The following is a 22413-nucleotide window of genomic DNA, read 5'->3' as shown; positions in this document are numbered from 1 at the left end:
GGAGGATGTCACCGTGTGGAGGATGTCACCGTGAGGAGGATGTCACCGTGGGGAGGATGTCACCGTGGGGAGGATGTCACCGTGCGGAGGATGTCACCACGCGGAGGATGTCACCACGCAGAGGATGTCACTGTGTGGAGGATGTCACCATGTGGAGGATGTCACCGTGCGGAGGATGTCACCACGCGGAGGATGTCACCACGCGGAGGATGTCACCGTGTGGAGGATGTCACCACGCGGAGGATGTCACCGTGCGGAGGATGTCACCGTGTGGAGGATGTCACCGTGTGGAGGATGTCACCGTGTGGAGGATGTCACCACGCTGAGGATGTCACCACGCGGAGGATGTCACCGTGCGGAGGATGTCACCGCGCGGAGGATGTCACCGCGTGGAGGATGTCACCATGTGGAGGATGTCACCGTGCGGAGGATGTCACCACGCGGAGGATGTCACCATGTGGAGGATGTCACCGTGCGGAGGATGTCACCACGCGGAGGATGTCACCGTGTGGAGGATGTCACCTCGTGGAGGATGTCACCGCGTGGAGGATGTCACCACGCGGAGGATGTCACCGTGTGGAGGATGTCACCACGTGGAGGATGTCACCACGTGGAGGATGTCACCGAGTGGAGGATGTAACCACGCGGAGGATGTCACCGAGTGGAGGATGTCACCAAGCGGAGGATGTCACCGTGTGGAGGATGTCACCGTGTGGAGGATGTCACCGTGTTGAGGATGTCACCACGCGGAGGATGTCACCGTGTGGAGGATGTCACCGTGCGGAGGATGTCACCGTGCGGAGGATGTCACCGTGTGGAGGATGTCACCACGCGGAGGATGTCACCGTGTGGAGGATGTCACCGTGCGGCGGATGTCACCACGTGGAGGATGTCACCACGCGGAGGATGTCACCGTGTGGAGGATGTCACCGTGTGGAGGATGTCACCGTGCGGAGGATGTCACCGCGCGGAGAATGTCACCGCGTGGAGGATGTCACCGTGTGGAGGATGTCACCACGCGGAGGATGTCACCGTGTGGAGGATGTCACCGTGTGGAGGATGTCACCGTGCGGAGGATGTCACCGTGCGGAGGATGTCACCGTGTGGAGGATGTCACCACGCGGAGGATGTCACCGTGTGGAGGATGTCACCGTGTGGAGGATGTCACCACGCGGAGGATGTCACCGCATGGAGGATGTCACCGCGCGGAGGATGTCACCACGCGGAGGATGTCATCGCGCGGAGGATGTCACCACGCGGAGGATGTCACCACGCGGAGGATGTCACCACGCGGAAGATATCACCGTGCGGAGGATGTCACCACGCGGAGGATGTCACCACGCGGAGGATGTCACCACGCGGAGGATGTCACCACGCGGAGGATGTCACCGTGTGGAGGATGTCACCGCGTGGAGGATGTCACCGTGTGGAGGATGTCACCACGCGGAGGATGTCACCGTGCAGAGGATGTCACCACGTGGAGGATGTCACCACGCGGAGGATGTCACCACGCGGAGGATGTCACCGCGCGGAGGATGTCACCACGCGGAGGATGTCACCGCGCGGAGGATGTCACCACGCGGAGGATGTCACCGCGCGGAGGATGTCACCGTGCGGAGGATGTCACCACGCGGAGGATGTCACCGTGTGGAGGATGTCACCACGCGGAGGATGTCACCGTGCGGAGGATGTCACCGTGTGGAGGATGTCACCGTGAGGAGGATGTCACCGTGGGGAGGATGTCACCGTGCGGAGGATGTCACCGTGTGGAGGATGTCACCACGCGGAGGATGTCACCACTCGGAGGATGTCACCGTGTGGAGGATGTCACCGTGTGGAGGATGTCACCGTGTGGAGGATGTCACCGCGTGGAGGATGTCACCGCGTGGAGGATGTCACCGCGTGGAGGATGTCACCGTGTGGAGGATGTCACCGTGCGGAGGATGTCACCACGCGGAGGATGTCACCATGCGGAGGATGTCACCGTGCGGAGGATGTCACCACGCGGAGGATGTCACCGTGTGGAGGATGTCACCTCGTGGAGGATGTCACCGTGCGGAGGATGTCACCACGCGGAGGATGTCACCGTGTGGAGGATGTCACCTCGTGGAGGATGTCACCGCGTGGAGGATGTCACCACGCGGAGGATGTCACCACGTGGAGGATGTCACCACGTGGAGGATGTCACCGAGTGGAGGATGTCACCACGCGGAGGATGTCACCGAGTGGAGGATGTCACCAAGCGGAGGATGTCACCGTGTGGAGGATGTCACTGCGTGGAGGATGTCACCGTGTGGAGGATGTCACCGTGTGGAGGATGTCACCGTGTGGAGGATGTCACCGTGTGGAGGATATCACCGTGTGGAGGATGTCACCGTGTGGAGGATGTCACCGTGTGGAGGATGTCACCACGCGGAGGATGTCACCGTGCGGAGGATGTCACCGTGCGGAGGATGTCACCGTGTGGAGGATGTCACCACGCGGAGGATGTCACCGTGTGGAGGATGTCACCGTGCGGAGGATGTCACCACGCGGAGGATGTCACCACGCGGAGGATGTCACCGTGCGGAGGATGTCACCATGTGGAGGATGTCACCACGTGGAGGATGTCACCATGTGGAGGATGTCACCACGTGGAGGATGTCACCACGTGGAGGATGTCACCACGTGGAGGATGTCACCACGTGGAGGATGTCACCGTGTGGAGGATGTCACCGTGTGGAGGACGTCACCGTGTGGAGGATGTCACCGTGTGGAGGATGTCACCACGTGGAGGATGTCACCACATGGAGGATGTCACCGTGTGGAGGATGTCACCGTGTGGAGGATGTCACCGTGTGGAGGATGTCACCACGTGGAGGATGTCACCGTGTGGAGGATGTCACCATGTGGAGGATGTCACCATGTGGAGGATGTCACCACGCGGAGGATGTCACCATGTGGAGGATGTCACCATGTGGAGGATGTCACCGCGTGGAGGATGTCACCACGTGGAGGATGTCACCATGTGGAGGATGTCACCGTGTGGAGGATGTCACCACGTGGAGGATGTCACAACGTGGAGGATGTCACCATGTGGAGGATGTCACCATGTGGAGGACGTCACCACGTGGAGGATGTCACCGAGTGGAGGATGTCATCGTGCGGAGGATGTCACCACGCGGAGGATGTCACCGTGTGGAGGATGTCACCGTTTGGAGGATGTCACCGTGTGGAGGATGTCACCGCGTGGAGGATGTCACCGTGTGGAGGATGTCACCACGCGGAGGATGTCACCGTGTGGAGGATGTCACCTCGCGGAGGATGTCACCGCATGGAGGATGTCACCGTGTGGAGGATGTCACCGTGTGGAGGATGTCACCGTGTGGAGGATGTCACCGTGTGGAGGATGTCACCGCGTGGAGGATGTCACCGCGTGGAGGATGTCACCGTGTGGAGGATGTCACCACGCGGAGGATGTCACCATGCGGAGGATGTCACCACGCGGAGGATGTCACCACGCGGAGGATGTCACCGTGTGGAGGATGTCACCGCGTGGAGGATGTCACCGTGTGGAGGATGTCACCACGCGGAGGATGTCACCGTGCGGAGGATGTCACCACGTGGAGGATGTCACCACGCGGAGGATGTCACCACGCGGAGGATGTCACCGTGCGTAGGATGTCACCGCGCGGAGGATGTCACCGCGTGGAGGATGTCACCGTGCGGAGGATGTCACCGTGCGGAGGATGTCACCACGCGGAGGATGTCACCATGTGGAGGATGTCACCACGCGGAGGATGTCACCGTGCGGAGGATGTCACCGTGTGGAGGATGTCACCGTGAGGAGGATGTCACCGTGCGGAGGATGTCACCGTGTGGAGGATGTCACCACGCGGAGGATGTCACCACTCGGAGGATGTCACCGTGTGGAGGATGTCACCGTGTGGAGGATGTCACCGTGTGGAGGATGTCACCACGCGGAAGATGTCACCACGCGGAGGATGTCACCGTGCGGAGGATGTCACCGCGTGGAGGATGTCACCGCGTGGAGGATGTCACCGTGCGGAGGATGTCACCACGCGGAGGATGTCACCATGCGGAGGATGTCACCGTGCGGAGGATGTCACCACGCGGAGGATGTCACCGTGTGGAGGATGTCACCTCGTGGAGGATGTCACCGTGCGGAGGATGTCACCACGCGGAGGATGTCACCGTGTGGAGGATGTCACCTCGTGGAGAATGTCACCGCGTGGAGGATGTCACCACGCGGAGGATGTCACCGTGTGGAGGATGTCACCACGTGGAGGATGTCACCACGTGGAGGATGTCACCGAGTGGAGGATGTCACCACGCGGAGGATGTCACCGAGTGGAGGATGTCACCAAGCGGAGGATGTCACCGTGTGGAGGATGTCACCGTGTGGAGGATGTCACCGTGTGGAGGATGTCACCGTGTGGAGGATGTCACCGTGTGGAGGATGTCACCGTGTGGAGGATATCACCGTGTGGAGGATGTCATCGTGTGGAGGTTGTCACCGTGTGGAGGATGTCACCACGCGGAGGATGTCACCGTGTGGAGGATGTCACCGTGCGGAGGATGTCACCGTGCGGAGGATGTCACCGTGTGGAGGATGTCACCACGCGGAGGATGTCACCGTGTGGAGGATGTCACCGTGCGGAGGATGTCACCACGCGGAGGATGTCACCACGCGGAGGATGTCACCACGCGGAGGATGTCACCGTGTGGAGGATGTCACCGTGTGGAGGATGTCACCGTGCGGAGGATGTCACCACGCGGAGGATGTCACCGCGTGGAGGATGTCGCCGTGTGGAGGATGTCACCACGCGGAGGATGTCACCGTGCGGAGGATGTCACCATGTGGAGGATGTCACCACGTGGAGGATGTCACCACCTGGAGGATGTCACCACGTGGAGGATGTCACCACGTGGAGGATGTCACCGTGTGGAGGATGTCACCGTGTGGAGGACGTCACCGTGTGGAGGATGTCACCGTGTGGAGGATGTCACCACGTGGAGGATGTCACCACGTGGAGGATGTCACCGCGTGGAGGATGTCACCGTGTGGAGGATGTCACCGTGTGGAGGATGTCACCACGTGGAGGATGTCACCGTGTGGAGGATGTCACCGTGTGGAGGATGTCACCATGTGGAGGATGTCACCACGCGGAGGATGTCACCATGTGGAGGATGTGACCATGTGGAGGATGTCACCGCGTGGAGGATGTCACCACGTGGAGGATGTCACCATGTGGAGGATGTCACCGTGTGGAGGATGTCACCACGTGGAGGATGTCACCACGTGGAGGATGTCACCATGTGGAGGATGTCACCATGTGGAGGACGTCACCACGTGGAGGATGTCACCGAGTGGAGGATGTCACCGTGCGGAGGATGTCACCACGCGGAGGATGTCACCGTGTGGAGGATGTCACCGTGTGGAGGATGTCACCGTGTGGAGGATGTCACCGTGTGGAGGATGTCACCGCGTGGAGGATGTCACCGCGTGGAGGATGTCACCACGCGGAGGATGTCACCGTTTGGAGGATGTCACCTCGCGGAGGATGTCACTGCGTGGAGGATGTCACCGTGTGGAGGATGTCACCGTGTGGAGGATGTCACCGTGTGGAGGATGTCACCGTGTGGAGGATGTCACCGCGTGGAGGATGTCACCGTGTGGAGGATGTCACCGTGTGGAGGATGTCACCACGTGGAGGATGTCACCACGTGGAGGATATCACCGTGTGGAGGATGTCACCGTGTGAAAGATGTCACCGTGTGGAGGATGTCACCGTGTGGAGGATGTCACCGCTGTGGAGGATGTCACCATGTGGAGGATGTCACCACGTGGAGGATGTCACCATGTGGAGGATGTCACCACGTGGAGGATGTCACCGTGTGGAGGATGTCACCACGTGGAGGATTTCACCGTGTGGAGGATGTCACCGCGTGGAGGATGTCACCGTGTGGAGGATGTCACCACGTGGAGGATGTCACCGTGTGGAGGATGTCACCACGTGGAGGATGTCACCATGTGGAGGATGTCACCACGTGGAGGATGTCACCGTGTGGAGGATGTCACCACGTGGAGGATGTCACCGTGTGGAGGATGTCACCACGTGGAGGATGTCACCATGTGGAGGATGTCACCATGTGGAGGATGTCACCATGTGGAGGATGTCACCATATGGAGGATGTCACCACGTGGAGGATGTCACCGTGTGGAGGATGTCACCATGTGGAGGATGTCACCACGTGGAGGATGTCACCACATGGAGGATGTCACCGTGTGGAGGATGTCACCACGTGGAGGATGTCACCATGTGGAGGATGTCACCGTGTGGAGGATGTCACCACGTGGAGGATGTCACTGTGTGGAGGATGTCACCACGTGGAGGATGTCACCGTGTGGAGGATGTCACCACGTGGAGGATGTCACCGTGTGGAGGATGTCACCGTGTGGAGGATGTCACCGTGTGGAGGATGTCACCGTGTGGAGGATGTCACCGTGTGGAGGATGTCACCGTGTGGAGGATGTCACCACGTGGAGGATGTCACCACGTGGAGGATGTCACCGTGTGGAGGACGTCACCGTGTGGAGGACGTCACCGTGTGGAGGATGTCACCGTGTGGAGGATGTCACCGCGTGGAGGATGTCACCACGTGGAGGATGTCACCACGTGGAGGATGTCACCGTGTGGAGGATGTCACCGTGTGGAGGATGTCACCACGTGGAGGATGTCACCACGTGGAGGATGTCACCGTGTGGAGGATGTCACCGTGTGGAGGATGTCACCACGTGGAGGATGTCACCACGTGGAGGATGTCACCGTGTGGAGGATGTCACCACGTGGAGGACGTCACCGTGTGGAGGATGTCACCACGTGGAGAATGTCACCGTGTGGAGGATGTCACCACGTGGAGGACGTCACCATGTGGAGGATGTCACCACGTGGAGGATGTCACCACGTGGAGGATGTCACCACGTGGAGGATGTCACCGTGTGGAGGATGTCACCACGTGGAGGATGTCACCGTGTGGAGGATGTCACCGTGTGGAGGATGTCACCATGTGGAGGATGTCACCACGTGGAGGATGTCACCACGTGGAGGATGTCACCACGTGGAGGACGTCACCATGTGGAGGATGTCACCACGTGGAGGATGTCACCGTGTGGAGGAATGTCACCATGTGGAGGATGTCACCGTGTGGAGGATGTCACCATGTGGAGGATGTCACCATGTGGAGGATGTCACCACGTGGAGGATGTCACCATGTGGAGGATGTCACCGTGCGGAGGATGTCACCATGTGGAGGATGTCACCACGTGGAGGATGTCACCACGTGGAGGATGTCACCACGTGGAGGACGTCACCATGTGGAGGATGTCACCATGTGGAGGATGTCACCACGTGGAGGATGTCACCGTGTGGAGGATGTCACCACGTGGAGGATGTCACCACGTGGAGGATGTCACCACGTGGAGGATGTCACCACGTGGAGGATGTCACCACGTGGAGGATGTCACCACGTGGAGGATGTCACCGTGTGGAGGATGTCACCACATGGAGGATCTCACCACGTGGAGGATGTCACCACGTGGAGGATGTCACCGTGTGGAGGATGTCACCACGTGGAGGACGTCACCGTGTGGAGGATGTCACCACGTGGAGGATGTCACCGCGTGGAGGATGTCACCGTGTGGAGGATGTCACCGTGTGGAGGATGTCACCGTGTGGAGGATGTCACCGTGTGGAGGATGTCACCACGTGGAGGATGTCACTGTGTGGAGGATGTCACCGTGTGGAGGATGTCACCGTGTGGAGGATGTCACCGTGTGGAGGACGTCACCACGTGGAGGATGTCACCGTGTGGAGGATGTCACCGTGTGGAGGATGTCACCGTGTGGAGGATGTCACCGCTGGTTTCCTCGGTGGGGAGATTCGCCCCCTGCCCTGGGAATGAACCGCACGGCACCTCGCCGCTGCTGCTGCTGACGACGATGACGACGATGACGACGATGATGACGATGATGACGATCTCGTCGGCGAGGAAGATGAAACCATCGCCACGCCAACTCCGGCAACCCTCGTGGTGGCGGCGGTGGCTTTTGTGGCGACGCCGTCGGCACAAAGACGGCCGCCCACATCATCATCGCTCGGCGCCTTCTGCTTGCGATGCTTCTGCTGCGTCCGTCTGGAACGTTCCTTTCTTCCGACATCTGGAAGCCACCGGGAGCTTCGCTGCACTTTGAATTCGTCATCGAGGATTGGCCAACTCACTCCGAGTGAACTGCTTTTTGTTGTGCTCGGTTTGTTGTTATTCCTCTGACGCCAGGCAAAGATCCCCCGTGTAGCCTTGAGCAGACGGGAGGGGCAAGTGCTCTTAGCGAAGGCCGGCACGGCGCACGAGGGGGTGGGTGGCCAGCACCACGCCCGGCCGCCTTTGTCTCCCCAGTGGTGGTGGTGTTTACTACACACCGCGCCAGGCGCTCATTTGAGGCCGAGTCGACCTAGGGGAGGAGGCCAAGGACCGTTTGAGATAATTGTCACCGGTGTTTGTTGGGGTGGTTATTTTACTGTTATTAATTTAAAATTTTTACCTACGTGACTTTACCGAAAAAACCTAAGAGTATGAATCCTTGCAGTCACGAAAGCTTCACATCTAGAATGGAACTGGGGTTCGTGGCGTGGCGCGCTAACCGCTACACTGCCGCTCCCCCCGCTATAACAACAACAAGAACAACAACAACGCACACACGCACGACTCCCACGGCTGCTGCTGCTGCGTGGATCACGAGCGGGCGACGACCCTCACGTGACCCCGACCCTCACGTGACCCCAACCCTCACGTGACCCCGACCCTCACGTGACCCCAACCCTCGCGTGACCTCCAACCCTCGCGTGACCTCCAACCCTCGCGTGACCTCCAACCCGGCCCCCGCGCCAGAGGTGGACACTGCGTCTCCCTGAGCCCAACCAGCGCTGTCTGCCCAGCAGTCTAAACGTGTCGATTGGTTGGGCGCACGTGGTGGTGGTGGGGGGGAATGTGGGTATCCCCACCTCTGCCAAGACTTTACGGCTCTCTGTATGAGTCTGTGGGTCTCTGCGTGAGTCTGTGGGTCTCTGTGTGAGTCTACGGGTCTCTGTGTGAGTCTATGGGTCTCTGCGTGAGTCTATGGGTCTCTGGGTGAGTCTAAGGGTCTCTGTGTGAGTCTACGGGTCTCTGCGTGAGTCTATGGGTCTCTGCGTGTGTCAATGGGTCTCTGTGTGAGTCTATGTGTCTCTGTGTGAGTTTACGGGTCTCTGTGTGAGTCTATGGGTCTCTGTGTGAGTCTATGGGTCTCTGCGTGAGTCTATGGGTCTCTGCGTGAGTCTATGGGTCTCTGTGTGAGTCTACGGGTCTCTGTGTGAGTCTATGGGTCTCTGTGTAAGTCTATGGGTCTCTGTGCGAGTCTACAGGTCTCTGTGTGAGTCTACGGCTCTCTGTGTGAGTCTACGGGTCTCTGTGTGAGTCTATGGGTCTCTGTGTGAGTCTATGGGTCTCTGCGTGAGTCTACGGGTCTCTGTATGAGTCTATGGGTCTCTGTATGAGTCTACGGGTCTCTGTGTGAGACTACGGGTCTCTGTGTGAGTCTACGGGTCTCTGTGTGAGTCTATGGGTCTCTGTGTGAGTCTATGGGTCTCTGTATGAGTCTATGGGTCTCTGTATGAGTCTATGGGTCTCTGTGTGAGTCTATGGGTCTCTGCGTGAGTCTACGGGTCTCTGTATGAGTCTACGGGTCTCTGTGTGAGTCTATGGGTCTCTGTGTGAGTCTACGGGTCTCTGTATGAGTCTACGGGTCTCTGTGTGAGACTATGGGTCTCTGTGTGAGTCTACGGGTCTCTGTGTGAGTCTACGGCTCTCTGTGTGAGTCTACGGGTCTCTGTGTGAGTCTATGGGTCTCTGTGTGAGTCTATGGGTCTCTGTGTGAGTCTATGGGTCTCTGTATGAGTCTATGGGTCTCTGTGTGAGTCTATGGGTCTCTGCGTGAGTCTACGGGTCTCTGTATGAGTCTACGGGTCTCTTTGTGAGTCTATGGGTCTCTGTGTGAGTCTACGGGTCTCTGTATGAGTCTACGGGTCTCTGTGTGAGACTATGGGTCTCTGTGTGAGTCTACGGGTCTCTGTATGAGTCTACGGGTCTCTGTGTGAGACTTTGGGTCTCTGTGTGATTCTACGGGTCTCTGTGTGAGTCTATGGGTCTCTGTGTGAGTCTATGGGTCTCTGTGTGGGTCTATGGGTCTCTGTGAGTCTATGGGTCTCTGTGTGAGTCTATGGGTCTCTGTATGAGTCTATGGGTCTCTGCGTGAGTCTACGGGTCTCTGTATGAGTCTACGGGTCTCTTTGTGAGTCTATGGGTCTCTGTGTGAGTCTACGGGTCTCTGTATGAGTCTACGGGTCTCTGTGTGAGACTATGGGTCTCTGTGTGAGTCTACGGGTCTCTGTATGAGTCTACGGGTCTCTGTGTGAGACTTTGGGTCTCTGTGTGATTCTACGGGTCTCTGTGTGAATCTATGGGTCTCTGCGTGAGTCTATGGGTCTCTGTGTGGGTCTATGGGTCTCTGTGAGTCTATGGGTCTCTGTGTGAGTCTATGGGTCTCTGTATGAGTCTATGGGTCTCTGTATGAGTCTATGGGTCTCTGTGTGAGTCTATGGGTCTCTGCGTGAGTCTACGGGTCTCTGTATGAGTCTACGGGTCTCTGTGTGAGTCTATGGGTCTCTGTGAGTCTACGGGTCTCTGTATGAGTCTACGGGTCTCTGTGTGAGTCTACGGCTCTCTGTGTGAGTCTACGGGTCTCTGTGTGAGTCTATGGGTCTCTGTGTGAGTCTATGGGTCTCTGTGTGAGTCTATGGGTCTCTGTATGAGTCTATGGGTCTCTGTGTGAGTCTATGGGTCTCTGCGTGAGTCTACGGGTCTCTGTATGTGTCTACGGGTCTCTGTGTGAGTCTATGGGTCTCTGTGTGAGTCTACGGGTCTCTGTATGAGTCTACGGGTCTCTGTGTGAGACTATGGGTCTCTGTGTGAGTCTACGGGTCTCTGTATGAGTCTACGGGTCTCTGTGTGAGACTTTGGGTCTCTGTGTGATTCTACGGGTCTCTGTGTGAGTCTATGGGTCTCTGCGTGAGTCTACGGGTCTCTGTATGAGTCTACGGGTCTCTGCGTGAGTCTACGGGTCTCTGTATGCGTCTATGTGTCTCTGCGTGAGTCTACGGGTCTCTGTGCGAGTCTATGGGTGTCTGTGTGAGTTTATGGGTGTCTGTGTGAGTCTACGGGTCTCTGTGCGAGTCTACGGTTCTCTGTATGAGTCTATGGGTCTCTGTGTCAGTCGATGGGTCTCCACTGTGTGAGTCTATGGGTCTCTGCATGAGTCTACGGGTCTCTGTGTGAGTCTATGGGTGTCTGTGTGAGTCTACGGGTCTCTGTGTGAGTCTATGGGTCTCTGCGTGAGTCTATGGGTCTCTGTGTGAGTCTACGGGGTCTTTGTGTGAGTCTATGGGTCTCTGCGTGAGTCTACGGGTCTCTGCGTGACTCTGCATGAGTCTGTGGCTTGTCTGCGTGAGTGAGTCACTGGGTGAGTGGCCTGAGACCACCACCTGCCCCCTGCCCCCGCCCCACCACGTGGCTCCTTGTGACATCGTCGGAATGTTTGTCATTCCTCAAGTTCACCGCCGGAAGCTCGTCTCCATTGGGCCCATCGCGAGCCGGAGGCAGGCTGCACCACGTGGCCTGTTGAACACGTGGCAGGCTGCACCACGTAGCCTGTTGAACACGTGGCAGGCTCCACCACGTGGCCTGTTGAACACGTGGCAGGCTGCTCCACGTGGCCTGTTGAACACGTGGCAGGCTTCACCACGTGGTCTGTTGAACACGTGGCAGGCTCCACCACGTGGTCTGTTGAACACGTGGCAGGCTCCACCACGTGGTCTGTTGAACACGTGGCAGGCTGCTACACGTGGCCTGTTGAACACGTGGCCTGTTGAACACGTGGCCTGTTGAACACGTGGCCTGTTGAACACGTGGCCTGTTGAACACGTGGCCTGTTGAACACGTGGCCTGTTGAACACGTGGTCTGTTGAACACGTGGCAGGCTCCTACACGTGGCCTGTTGAACACGTGGCTAGATCGCATAAGTGTATAAATGTGTCGTTAAAACGCGCCACCACCCGGCACAGCCAACTAGTGAGGGTTGTCGCGTAGACAGAACGTGGACAATTCGTCACTAGTACAGCACTAGTGTTTAGTGTATAGTAGTGTAGTGTATAGTAGTGTAGTGTATAGTGTAGTGTATAGTGTAGTGTATAGTGTAGTATAGTAGTGTAGTATATGGTGTAGTATATGGTGTAGTGTATAATGTAGTGTATAGTATAGTGTATAGTGTAGTGTATAGTATAGTGTATTATATAGTGTAGTGTATAGTAGTGTATAGTGTAGTGTATAGTGTAGTGTATAGTATAGTGTATAGTAGTGTAGTGTATAGTGTAGTGTATAGTAGTGCAGTGTATAGTAGTGTAGTGTATGGTGTATAGTAGTGTAGTGTATAATGTAGTGTATAGTGTAGTGTATAATGTAGTGTATAGTAGTGTATAGTGTAGTGTATAGTAGTGTAGTGTATAGTAGTGTAGTGTATGGTGTATAGTAGTGTAGTGTATAGTAGTGTATAGTGTAGTGCATAGTAGTGTAGAGTAATGTAGTGTATAGTGTAGTGTATAGTGTAGTGTACTAGTACAGCACACTGGTTGTGTGCTGGAGAGCCAAGCCACGACATTAACCACCCGAGTTCGACGTTTCGCCAGTAATCAGCACCAGCTTCATCAGGCGACAGCCAGACTGGGTCTGTTCTCGTTACGAATTGGCCACGTCACGGGTGACCGTGTTCTACCCACTGCTGGAGGGAGGGGGGGGTGATGGGAGGGGGGGGAGAGACGGGGGAATGGGGGGTTAGGGGGCGGAGGGAGGGGGGAGGGGGAGGGGGGGAGGGAGGAGGGAGGGGGGATGGAGGGGAGGGAGGGGGGAGGGAGGGGAGGGGAGGGAGGGAGGGGGGAGGGAGGGAGGGAGGGAGGGAGGGAGGGGGGAGGAGGAGGGAGGGGGAGGGAGGGAGGGAGGGAGGGAGGGGGGAGGGAGGGGGGAGGGAGGGGGGAGGGAGGGGGGAGGGAGGGGGGAGGGAGGGGGGAGGGAGGGGGGAGGGAGGGGGGAGGGAGGGGGGAGGGGGGAGGGAGGGGGAGGGAGGGGGAGGGAGGGGGGAGGGAGGGGGGAGGGAGGGGGGAGGGAGGGGGGAGGGAGGGGGAGGGAGGGGGGGAGGGAGGGGGGGAGGGAGGGGGGAGGGGGAGGGAGGGGGGAGGGAGGGAGGGAGGGGGGAGGGAGGGAGAGGGAGGGGGGGAGACGCGCGTGGGAACAGGAAGCAGGGAGTGCCGCTGGCTGCTGCTCCTGCTGCTGCTGTGAGCTGATGGGGGTCGCGGTGCGTCACTCACGGGGGGGGGGGGGGGGGGTTGGGGGGGGGGAGGGGTTCGGTGGAACTTGGGGGGATTCCTTTTGGCCTGAGCGTCTGTGGGGGTGTCTATGTGGGGGTGTGTGTGTGTGGGGGGGGTGTGTGTCTCTGTCTGGAGGGGGTGTGTGTCTGGAGGGGGGGGGGGGCTGTCTGTGTGTCTGGAGGGGTGTGTGTAGTAACACGTGTGTGCAGTAGTAACACGCGTGTGTGTAGTAACACGCGGGTGTGTGTGTAGTAACACGCGTGTGTGTGTGTCTGGCCAGGTTCCAGAACCACGTGCACACCTACCGTATCCTGCCAGATGAGGATGGAACGCTGGCCGTGCAGGTGATCCCCTGTTTCTACAACAACAACAACCACCACAACCACCATCACCACCACAACCACCACCACAATGACAACCACCACCACAATCACCACCACAATCACCACCACAATCACCACCACAATCACCACCACAATGATCACAACCACAATCACAACTTCCACCACAACCACCAGCACAACCACAACCACCACCACAATCACCACTACCACCACCAGGGCCACAACCACCACCACAATCAACAATCACCACCACCGCCACAACCACCACCACAATCAACCACCACCACAATAACAACCACCACCATAATCACCACCACAATCATCACAACCACAATCACAACTACCACCACAACCACCAGCACAATCACCACCACAATCACCACCACAATGATCACAACCACAATCACAACTTCCACCACAACCACCAGCACAACCACAACCACCACCACAATCACCACTACCACCACCAGGGCCACAACCACCACCACAATCAACAATCACCACCACCGCCACAACCACCACCACAATCAACCACCACCACAATAACAACCACCACCATAATCACCACCACAATCATCACAACCACAATCACAACTACCACCACAACCACCAGCACAATCACAACCACCACCACAATCACCACTACCACCACCACGGCCACAACGACCACCACAATCACCACCACAATCACCACCACCACGGCCACAACGACCACCACAATCACAACCACAATGACAACCACCAGAAAGACAAAATCCAAAGCTAAAGATCCCCCATATAGCTCCACGCTGCGCTACGAACCCGGCCACCCGAGTTCGATTCCCGCTCACGGCCACCAACACCCAGTGACGATTATCTGAACCGGTCCTGGGCCTCCCCTAGGTCGACTCAGCCTCAAAAGAGTACCTGTAGTAAACATCGCCACTGGGGAGACAAAGGCGGCCGGGCGTGGTGCTGGCCACCCACCCCCTCGTGTGCCGTGCCGGCCTTCATAAGTGCTCGCTAACAGCACTTGCCCCTACAGTCTGTTAAGGTTACACGGGGGATCTTTGTGAGTGTGATTGTGTATTCGTGATGATGTGAGTGTGGTGTGAGTTTCTATTAGTCAGGGTGTGAGTGTGTGTATTAGTGAGTGTATGTTAATGAGGATGTGAGTGTGTATGTGAGTGTATTAGTGAGTATGTGAGTATGTGTTGGTGAGTGAGTATTGGTGAGTGAGTATTGGTAAGTGTTGGTGAGTAGTGATGAGTGAGTGATGGTGAGTGAGTGTTGGTGAGTGAGTAGTGGTGAGTGTTGGTGAGTGTGTATTGGTGAGTGTTGGTGAGTGAATGAGTGAGTGTTGGTGAGTGAGTGTTGGTGGGTGAGTGAGTAGTGGTGAGTGAGTGTTGGTGAGTGAATGAGTGAGTGTTGGTGAGTGAGTGAGTGTTGGTGAGTGAGTGTTGGTGGGTGGGTGAGTAGTGGTGAGTGTTGGTGAGTGAGTGAGTATTGGTGAGTAGTGGTGAGTAGTAGTGGTGAGTGAGTGTTGGTGAGTATTGGTGAGTAGTGGTGAGTGTTGGTGAGTAGTGGTGAGTGTTGGTGATGTGAGTGATGGTGAGTGATGGTGAGTGATGGTGAGTAGTGGTGAGTGTTGGTGAGTGATGGTGAGTGATGGTGAGTGTTGGTGAGTGTTGGTGAATATTGGTGAGTGATGGTGAGTGTTGGTGAGTGAGTGTTGGTGAGTGTTGTTGGTGAGTAGTGGTGAGTGTTGGTGAGTGATGGTGAGTGATGGTGAGTGAGTGTTGGTGAGTGTTGGTGAGTGTTGGTGAGTAGTAGTGGTGAGTGATGGTGAGTGTTGGTGAGTGATGGTGAGTGAGTGTTGGTGAGTATTGGTGAGTGATGGTGAGTAGTAGTGGTGAGTGATGGTGAGTGTTGGTGAGTAAGTGTTGGTGAGTGTTGGTGAGTGAGTAGTAATGGTGAGTAGTATTGGTGAGTGTTGGTGAGTGTTGGTAAGTGAGTAGTAGTGGTGAGTAGTATTGGTGTGTGTTGGTGAGTGTTGGTGAGTGATGGTGAGTGTTGGTGAGTGTTGGTGAGTGAGATGATCTCTGGGTTTTCCTCGCATTGTCCTCGCATTCCAGGAAGAGAGCGTCACACTCCACTTCCTGTGTGACCCCCCCCCCACTCACCCCCCCACTCACTCACCCCCCCCCCCACCCACTCACCCCCCCCCACTCACTCACCCCCCCCTCACCACCTACTCACCCCATCCACTCACTCATCCACTCACTCCCCACTCACCCCCACTCACTCACTCACTCACCCCCACTCACTCACCCCCACTCACTCACTCACCCCCACTCACTCACTCACCCCCCACTCACTCACCCCATCCACTCACTCACCCCCCACTCACTCACCCCCCACTCACTCACCCCCCCACTCACTCACCCCACTCACTCACCCCCACTCACTCCATCCACTCACCCCCCACTCACTCACCCCCCCTCTCACCCCCACTCACTCACCCCCCACTCACTCACTCACTCACCCCCACTCACTCACTCACTCACTTACCCCCACTCACTCACCCCCCACTCACTCACTCACCCCCCACTCACTCACTTACTCACCCCATCCACTCACTCACTCACTCACCCCCCACTCACTCACCCCCCACTCACTCACTCACTCACCCCCACTCACTCACTCACCCCCACTCACTCACTCACCCCCACTCACCCCCCACTCACTCACTCACTCACCCCCCACTCACTCACCCCATCCACTCATTCACCCCCCACTCACTCACCCCCACTCACTCACCCCCCACTCACTCACCCCCCCCCCACACTCATCCCCCCCAAATCGCCCCCACTCACCCCCTGACCCTAAAGACAGCTACACACCTCAACCCCCCACTGTTGATGATGTTGTTGTTGATGTTGTTGTTGATGATGTTGCTTTAGTTGATGTTGATGATGATGTTGTAGTTGATGTTGTTGATGATGTTGATGATGTTGTTGTTAATGATGCTGTAGTTGATTTTGTTGTTGATGATGTTGTAGTTGTTAATGTTGTTGTTGATGTTGTTGATGCTGTTGATGCTGTTGCTGTAGTTGATGTTGATGCTGTGGTGGATGATGTAGTTGATGTTGATGATGTTGTTGTTGCTGTTGTTGATGTTGTTGTAGTTGTTGTTAATGTTGCTGTAGTTGATGTTGATGCTGTGGTGGATGATGTTGTAGTTGATGTAGTTGATGTTGATGTAGTTGATGTTGTTGATGTTGATGTTGCTGTAGTTGATGTTGATGTTGTTGTTGATGTTGATGTTGCTGTAGTTGATGTTGATGCTGTGGTGGATGATGTTGTAGTTGATGTAGTTGATGTTGATGTAGTTGATGTTGTTGATGTTGATGTTGCTGTAGTTGATGTTGATGCTGTGGTGGATGATGTTGTAGTTGATGTAGTTGATGTTGATGTAGTTGATGTTGATGTTGCTGTAGTTGATGTTGATGCTGTGGTGGATGATGTTGTAGTTGATGTTGATGTTGTTTATGTTGTTGTAGTTGTTGTTGTAGTTGTTGATGCTGTTGTTGATGTTGCTGTAGTTGATGTTGATGCTGTGGTGGATGCCGTCGATGTCGTAGACGTCGCAGGGCGTGCAGACGATCCGCTTTGCGAGCCTCACGGAGCTGGTGACCACCTACCAGCAGCCCAGCCAGGGCCTCGTGTGCCCGCTGCTCTACCCCGTGGAGCGCGAGGGGCCCGCCGAGAGCCCCGAGGAGCGAGACTACTCAGGTGGGGGGGGGCGCGGGGGGGGCGCGGGGGGGGGCGCGGGGGGGGCGCGGGGGGGGCGCGGGGGGGGCGCGGGAGGGGGCGCGGGGGGGGGTGGGGGGGGGGCACGGGGGGGGCGCGGGGGGGGGCACGGGGGGGGGCACGGGGGGGGCACGGGGGGGCGGCGGGGGGGGGGCGGGGGGGGGCACGGGGGGGCGGGGGGGGGGCGGGGGGGGCACGGGGGGGGGACGAGAGTGAGATGGTGATGTATGTGATGATGGTGAAGATTATAATGCAAACACGTGTGTGTGTGTCTTTGTGTGTGTGTGTGTCTATGTGTGTCTGTGTGTGTGTCTGTGTGTGTATCTGTGTGTGTGTCTGTGTGTGTGTGTCTTTGTGTGTGTGTGTCTGTGTGTGTGTCTGTGTGTGTGTCTGTGTGTGTGTGTGTGTCTGTGTGTGTGTGTGTACCTGTGTGTCTGTGTGTCTGTGTGTGTAGACGTGGAGGAGGAGCGGCCCCCCCTGCCCCCCAGGGCCGTGTTTCCGGCAGGGCCCCCCACTGGGCCCCCCGCGGGGCCCCCCACTGGGCCCCCCACTGGGCCCCCCACTGCGGAGGCGTCTCGCTGTGGGGGGGCTTCCTCCCTGCTGCTGCTGCAGCAGCGATGGCAGGAGGCCGGGGCCGCCAGGTGGGGGCACGGGGGGAGGGGAGGGCACATGGGGGACATTGGGTGGTGGTGGTGGAGGTTGTGGTGTTGATGGTTGTTGTGGTGGTGATGGTGGGCGATGATTGTGGTGGTTGTGGTTGTGTGGTGTGGTGGGGTTGATGGTTGCGGTTATTGTGGTGGTGGTGGTGTTCATGGTTGTGGTGGTGATGGTTGTGGTGGTTGTGTGGTGGTGTTGATGATTGTGGTGGTGGTGTTGATGGTGGTGGTGGTGATGGTGGTTGTGGTTGTGGTGTTGATGGTTGTGGTGGTGGGTGATGGTTGTGGTGGTTGTGATAGTTGTGGTTGTGTGGTTGTGGTGGTGGTGTTGATGGTTGTGGTTGTTGTGGTGGTGGTTGTTGCAGCGTGGGTAGTGACCTGGCGGCGCTGGTGGGTGACTACCTGTGCCAGGGCGTGATGGTTGTGGTGATGGTTGTTGTGGTTGTTGTTGATGGTTGTTGTGGTTGTTGTGGTTGTTGTGGTTGTTGTTGATGGTTGTTGATGGTTGTTGTGGTTGTTGCAGCGTGGGTAGCGAGCTGGCGGGGCTGGTGGGTGACTACCTGTGCCAGGGTGTGGTGGTTGTTGTGGTTGTGGTGGTTGTTGTTGTTGATGGTTGTTGATGGTTGTTGTTGTTGCAGCGTGGGTAGCGAGCTGGCGGCACTGGTGGGTGACTACCTGTGCCAGGGCGTGCCGGGGGACACGGAGGTGGCGCGGGGCCCAGCGGGGGGGCCAGGGGGGGGCCTCCCCCACCTCACTGCGCTCTTCCTCAACGCCTCCAGACGCCTGCACAGGTGGGTGGGTGGGCGGGTCGGGGGGGGGGTGATGGTGAGTGGGTGAGTGGGTGTGTGGGTTAGTGGGTGAGTGTGCGGGTGAGTGTGCGGGTGAGTGTGCGGGTTGGTGGGTGGGTGAGTGGGTGGGTGGGTGTGTGGGTGAGCGTGTGAGTGTGTGGGTGAGTGTGTGGGTGGGTGAGTGGGTGAGTGGGTCAACAGCAGTGACGATTATCTGAACCAGTATTAGGCCTGCCCTAGGTCGACTCAGCCTTCAATGAGTATCTGGTGCGGTGTGTAGTAAACATCGCCACTGGGGAGACAAAGGCGGCCGGGTCGTGGTGCTGGTCACCCACCCCCTCGTGTGCCCTGCCGGCCTTCGTCACTGATGTTCTCTAACAGCACTTGCCCCAACAGTCTGCCCGAGACTATCTGGGGGATCTTTGTCTTTATCGACATGCATTGAACGTTCACAGTTGCGTGGAGCACAGCAGATGACAGCCAGATGGATGGACCGCATCAGCAGTAGCAGCAGCAGCAGCAGCAGCAGTGATGTCATCAGCAGCAGCAGTGATGGCAGCAGTAGCATCAGTAGCAGTAGCAGTGATGGCATCAGCAGCAGCAGTGATGGCAGCAGCGGCTGCAGCAGCAGTAGCATCAGCAGCAGTAGCAGTGATGGCATCAGCAGTAGCAGCAGCAGCAGCAGTGATGGCATCAGCAGTAGCAGCAGCAGCGGTAGCAGTGATGGCATCAGCAGCAGCAGTGATGGCATCAGCAGCGGCAGCAGTAGCAGTGATGGCATCAGCAGCGGCAGCAGTAGCAGTGATGGCATCAGCAGTAGCAGCAGCAGCGGCAGTGATGGCATCAGCAGTAGCATCAGCAGTAGCAGTGATGGCATCAGCAGTAGCAGCAGCAGTAGCAGTGATGACATCAGCAGTGGCTGCAGCAGCAGCAGCAGTGATGGCATCAGCAGCAGCAGCAGGGTCGGGATGGAACCCACGACCTCCTGCACACCAGGCGAGGTAGTCAACATCTCCTAGCCACTGTGGCGTACACTCGCTGGGCCGTGCGATGCCCTGTCGTAGCGTCGTGGTGGTGGTTGTGGTGGGTGGTGGTGGTTGTGGTGGCTGTGGTGGTGCCGGTGGTTGCGGTGGCGATTGTGGTGGTGCCGGTGGTGGCGGTGGGCTAATTGTATCGGTGGGGATGGTTCACGGTGAGAGAGACCTCCGCCACACGTGAGTTTTCGCGTCCCCGCGTTCCGCCGTAGAGAAATAAATTACTCAGCGAAAGTTTTGACCGTGGGGTTAAGAGATGCCCCCCCCCCGGCCCCCCACTGAGCTGATGGATGAGATTTATTCAGACGCACGCACGGTGACAGACGCACGCACACACACACGGTGACAGACGCACACACGCACGCACGGTGACAGACGCACACACACACACACGCACACACGCGGCAACACACAAAGACAAAGATTCCCCGTGTAGCCCTAACAGACTGTTGGGGCTAGTGCTGTTAGCAAGCACCTATGACAGACACACACACACGCATGATGACAGACACACACACATGATGACAGACACACACACACATGATGACACACACAAACGCATGATGACAGACACACACACACGCATGATGACAGACACACACACGCATGATGACAGACACACACACGCACGCACGGATGATGACACACACACGCACGCATGATGACAAACACACACACACACGCACGGATGATGACACACACACACGCATGCATGATGACAGACACACGCACACACGCATGATGACACACACGCATGATGACACACACACACGCATGATGACACACACACGCATGATGACACACACACACGCATGATGATGACACACACACGCATGATGACACACACACACACACGCATGATGATGACACACACACGCATGATGACACACACACACACACACACGCATGATGATGACACACACACGCATGATGACACACACACGCACGCATGATGACACACACACACACGCATGATGACAGACACGGTCGCCACGGTGGCTAGGAGATGTTATCTCCCTCGCGTGGTATACAGGAGATCGTGGGTTCGATCCCGTCCCTGATGCCTGTAGCGCTGTAGTCTGCATGCTCTCTCTCTCTCTCCCCGTGGTCGCGTGGATTTTTTCTCCGGGTCCTCCGGTTTCACCCTCCACTTTCACATCCACCGCCACCGCCACCACCACCGCCACCACCGCCACCGGCCACCACCACCACCACTGCCACCACCACCGCCACCACCACCACCGCATCCACCACCACTGTCACCACCACCGCCACCACCACCACCACCACCACCACCGCCACCACCGCCACGCGTTTAGAGGCATTTGCCTGCCGCTGTAAATTTACACACGACGATGATCCACTTTGTTGAGCCATCATTTGTGGCCAGGCTGCTCCTACAAGAAATAACTACAGAGCTGAGTGCAAGGTCGTAATTAGAATAGATATTGGGGGGGGGGACATCCCCACCCAATATTCAAATATACTCAAAATGTCCCCCCCCCCAATATATTGCTATAAAAATATAAAATAAGTAATAATAATTGCTATGCTATGTAAATAAAAACAACAATTTGCTAAACCTTGGCCACAATATCTGGACTTGTCTTCATATAAATCAATGCATATATTTTTGTTTATATGATTGTGGTTACGGAGCACTTTAATACAACACACTAATAGACATTATTGTAAAAAATAAATCAAAAGTCCATCCCATATGTTAGGGAATTTTTAAAAATATTTTAGGCAGGAAATGGCAGGAAATCCGTTTTCAAATGTAGATTTTTTTCTGGGTTGATTTGGTCCCCCCCAATGTTGACTGGATGGCTACGGCCTTGTCTGAGTGGATCTTAGCCGGTGTCATGAACCATCGCTTGGTTTACACGGTCAGACGCATCAGCCAGCAAATGAGACGGACAGACCCAACATCGACGGCCGCGTTTCACCACCAAGTGCCGGTGACGTCACCACGGCGCTTGTGCCAGGCCAGGTGCACTCTGAGGCCACGTGAAGTGTCGAACGCCCGCTGGCAGGAGGTCACGGACAGACCCATGTGGTGCCACGGGTCGACTGACTGAGATGGGCGGCAGATGCACCACCTCAGTGTATTTAATCCACCCGGCGCTCCGCTCGTTGTTGTGAGCGTCGCTCCTCCGCCCTCAGTTGTTGTTGGAGGGCGACTGCCTCCAACTGCCCAGTAGCAGCGTCCTTCACGAGCCTCCTCCACAGAGGCCGATCTTGACACCGCTGGTACCAGTCATCGGCAAGTCAACTCAGCTGCACGT

General features: G+C 57.0%; 1 protein-coding gene across 1 annotated transcript in view; it reads left to right on the top strand.

Annotated features, from left to right (window-relative positions):
- The window catches only part of LOC133357232 (phosphatidylinositol 3,4,5-trisphosphate 5-phosphatase 2-like), a 69724-nt gene that overhangs the window by 5994 nt on the left and 41317 nt on the right, over nucleotides 1-22413 (top strand). The window contains exons 2-5 of the mRNA XM_061575061.1: nucleotides 13792-13855; nucleotides 17479-17629; nucleotides 18102-18288; nucleotides 18942-19094. Coding sequence (XP_061431045.1) covers nucleotides 13792-13855; nucleotides 17479-17629; nucleotides 18102-18288; nucleotides 18942-19094 — 555 coding nt within the window. The remainder of the gene's footprint in view (nucleotides 1-13791; nucleotides 13856-17478; nucleotides 17630-18101; nucleotides 18289-18941; nucleotides 19095-22413) is intronic.

Source organism: Lethenteron reissneri, chromosome 57 (genome assembly GCF_015708825.2).
Source record: "Lethenteron reissneri isolate LAM-NWPU_2019-01 chromosome 57, ASM1570882v1, whole genome shotgun sequence".
NCBI classification, from domain to species: domain Eukaryota; kingdom Metazoa; phylum Chordata; class Hyperoartia; order Petromyzontiformes; family Petromyzontidae; genus Lethenteron; species Lethenteron reissneri.
This window is presented reverse-complemented; position numbering and strand designations above follow the sequence as displayed.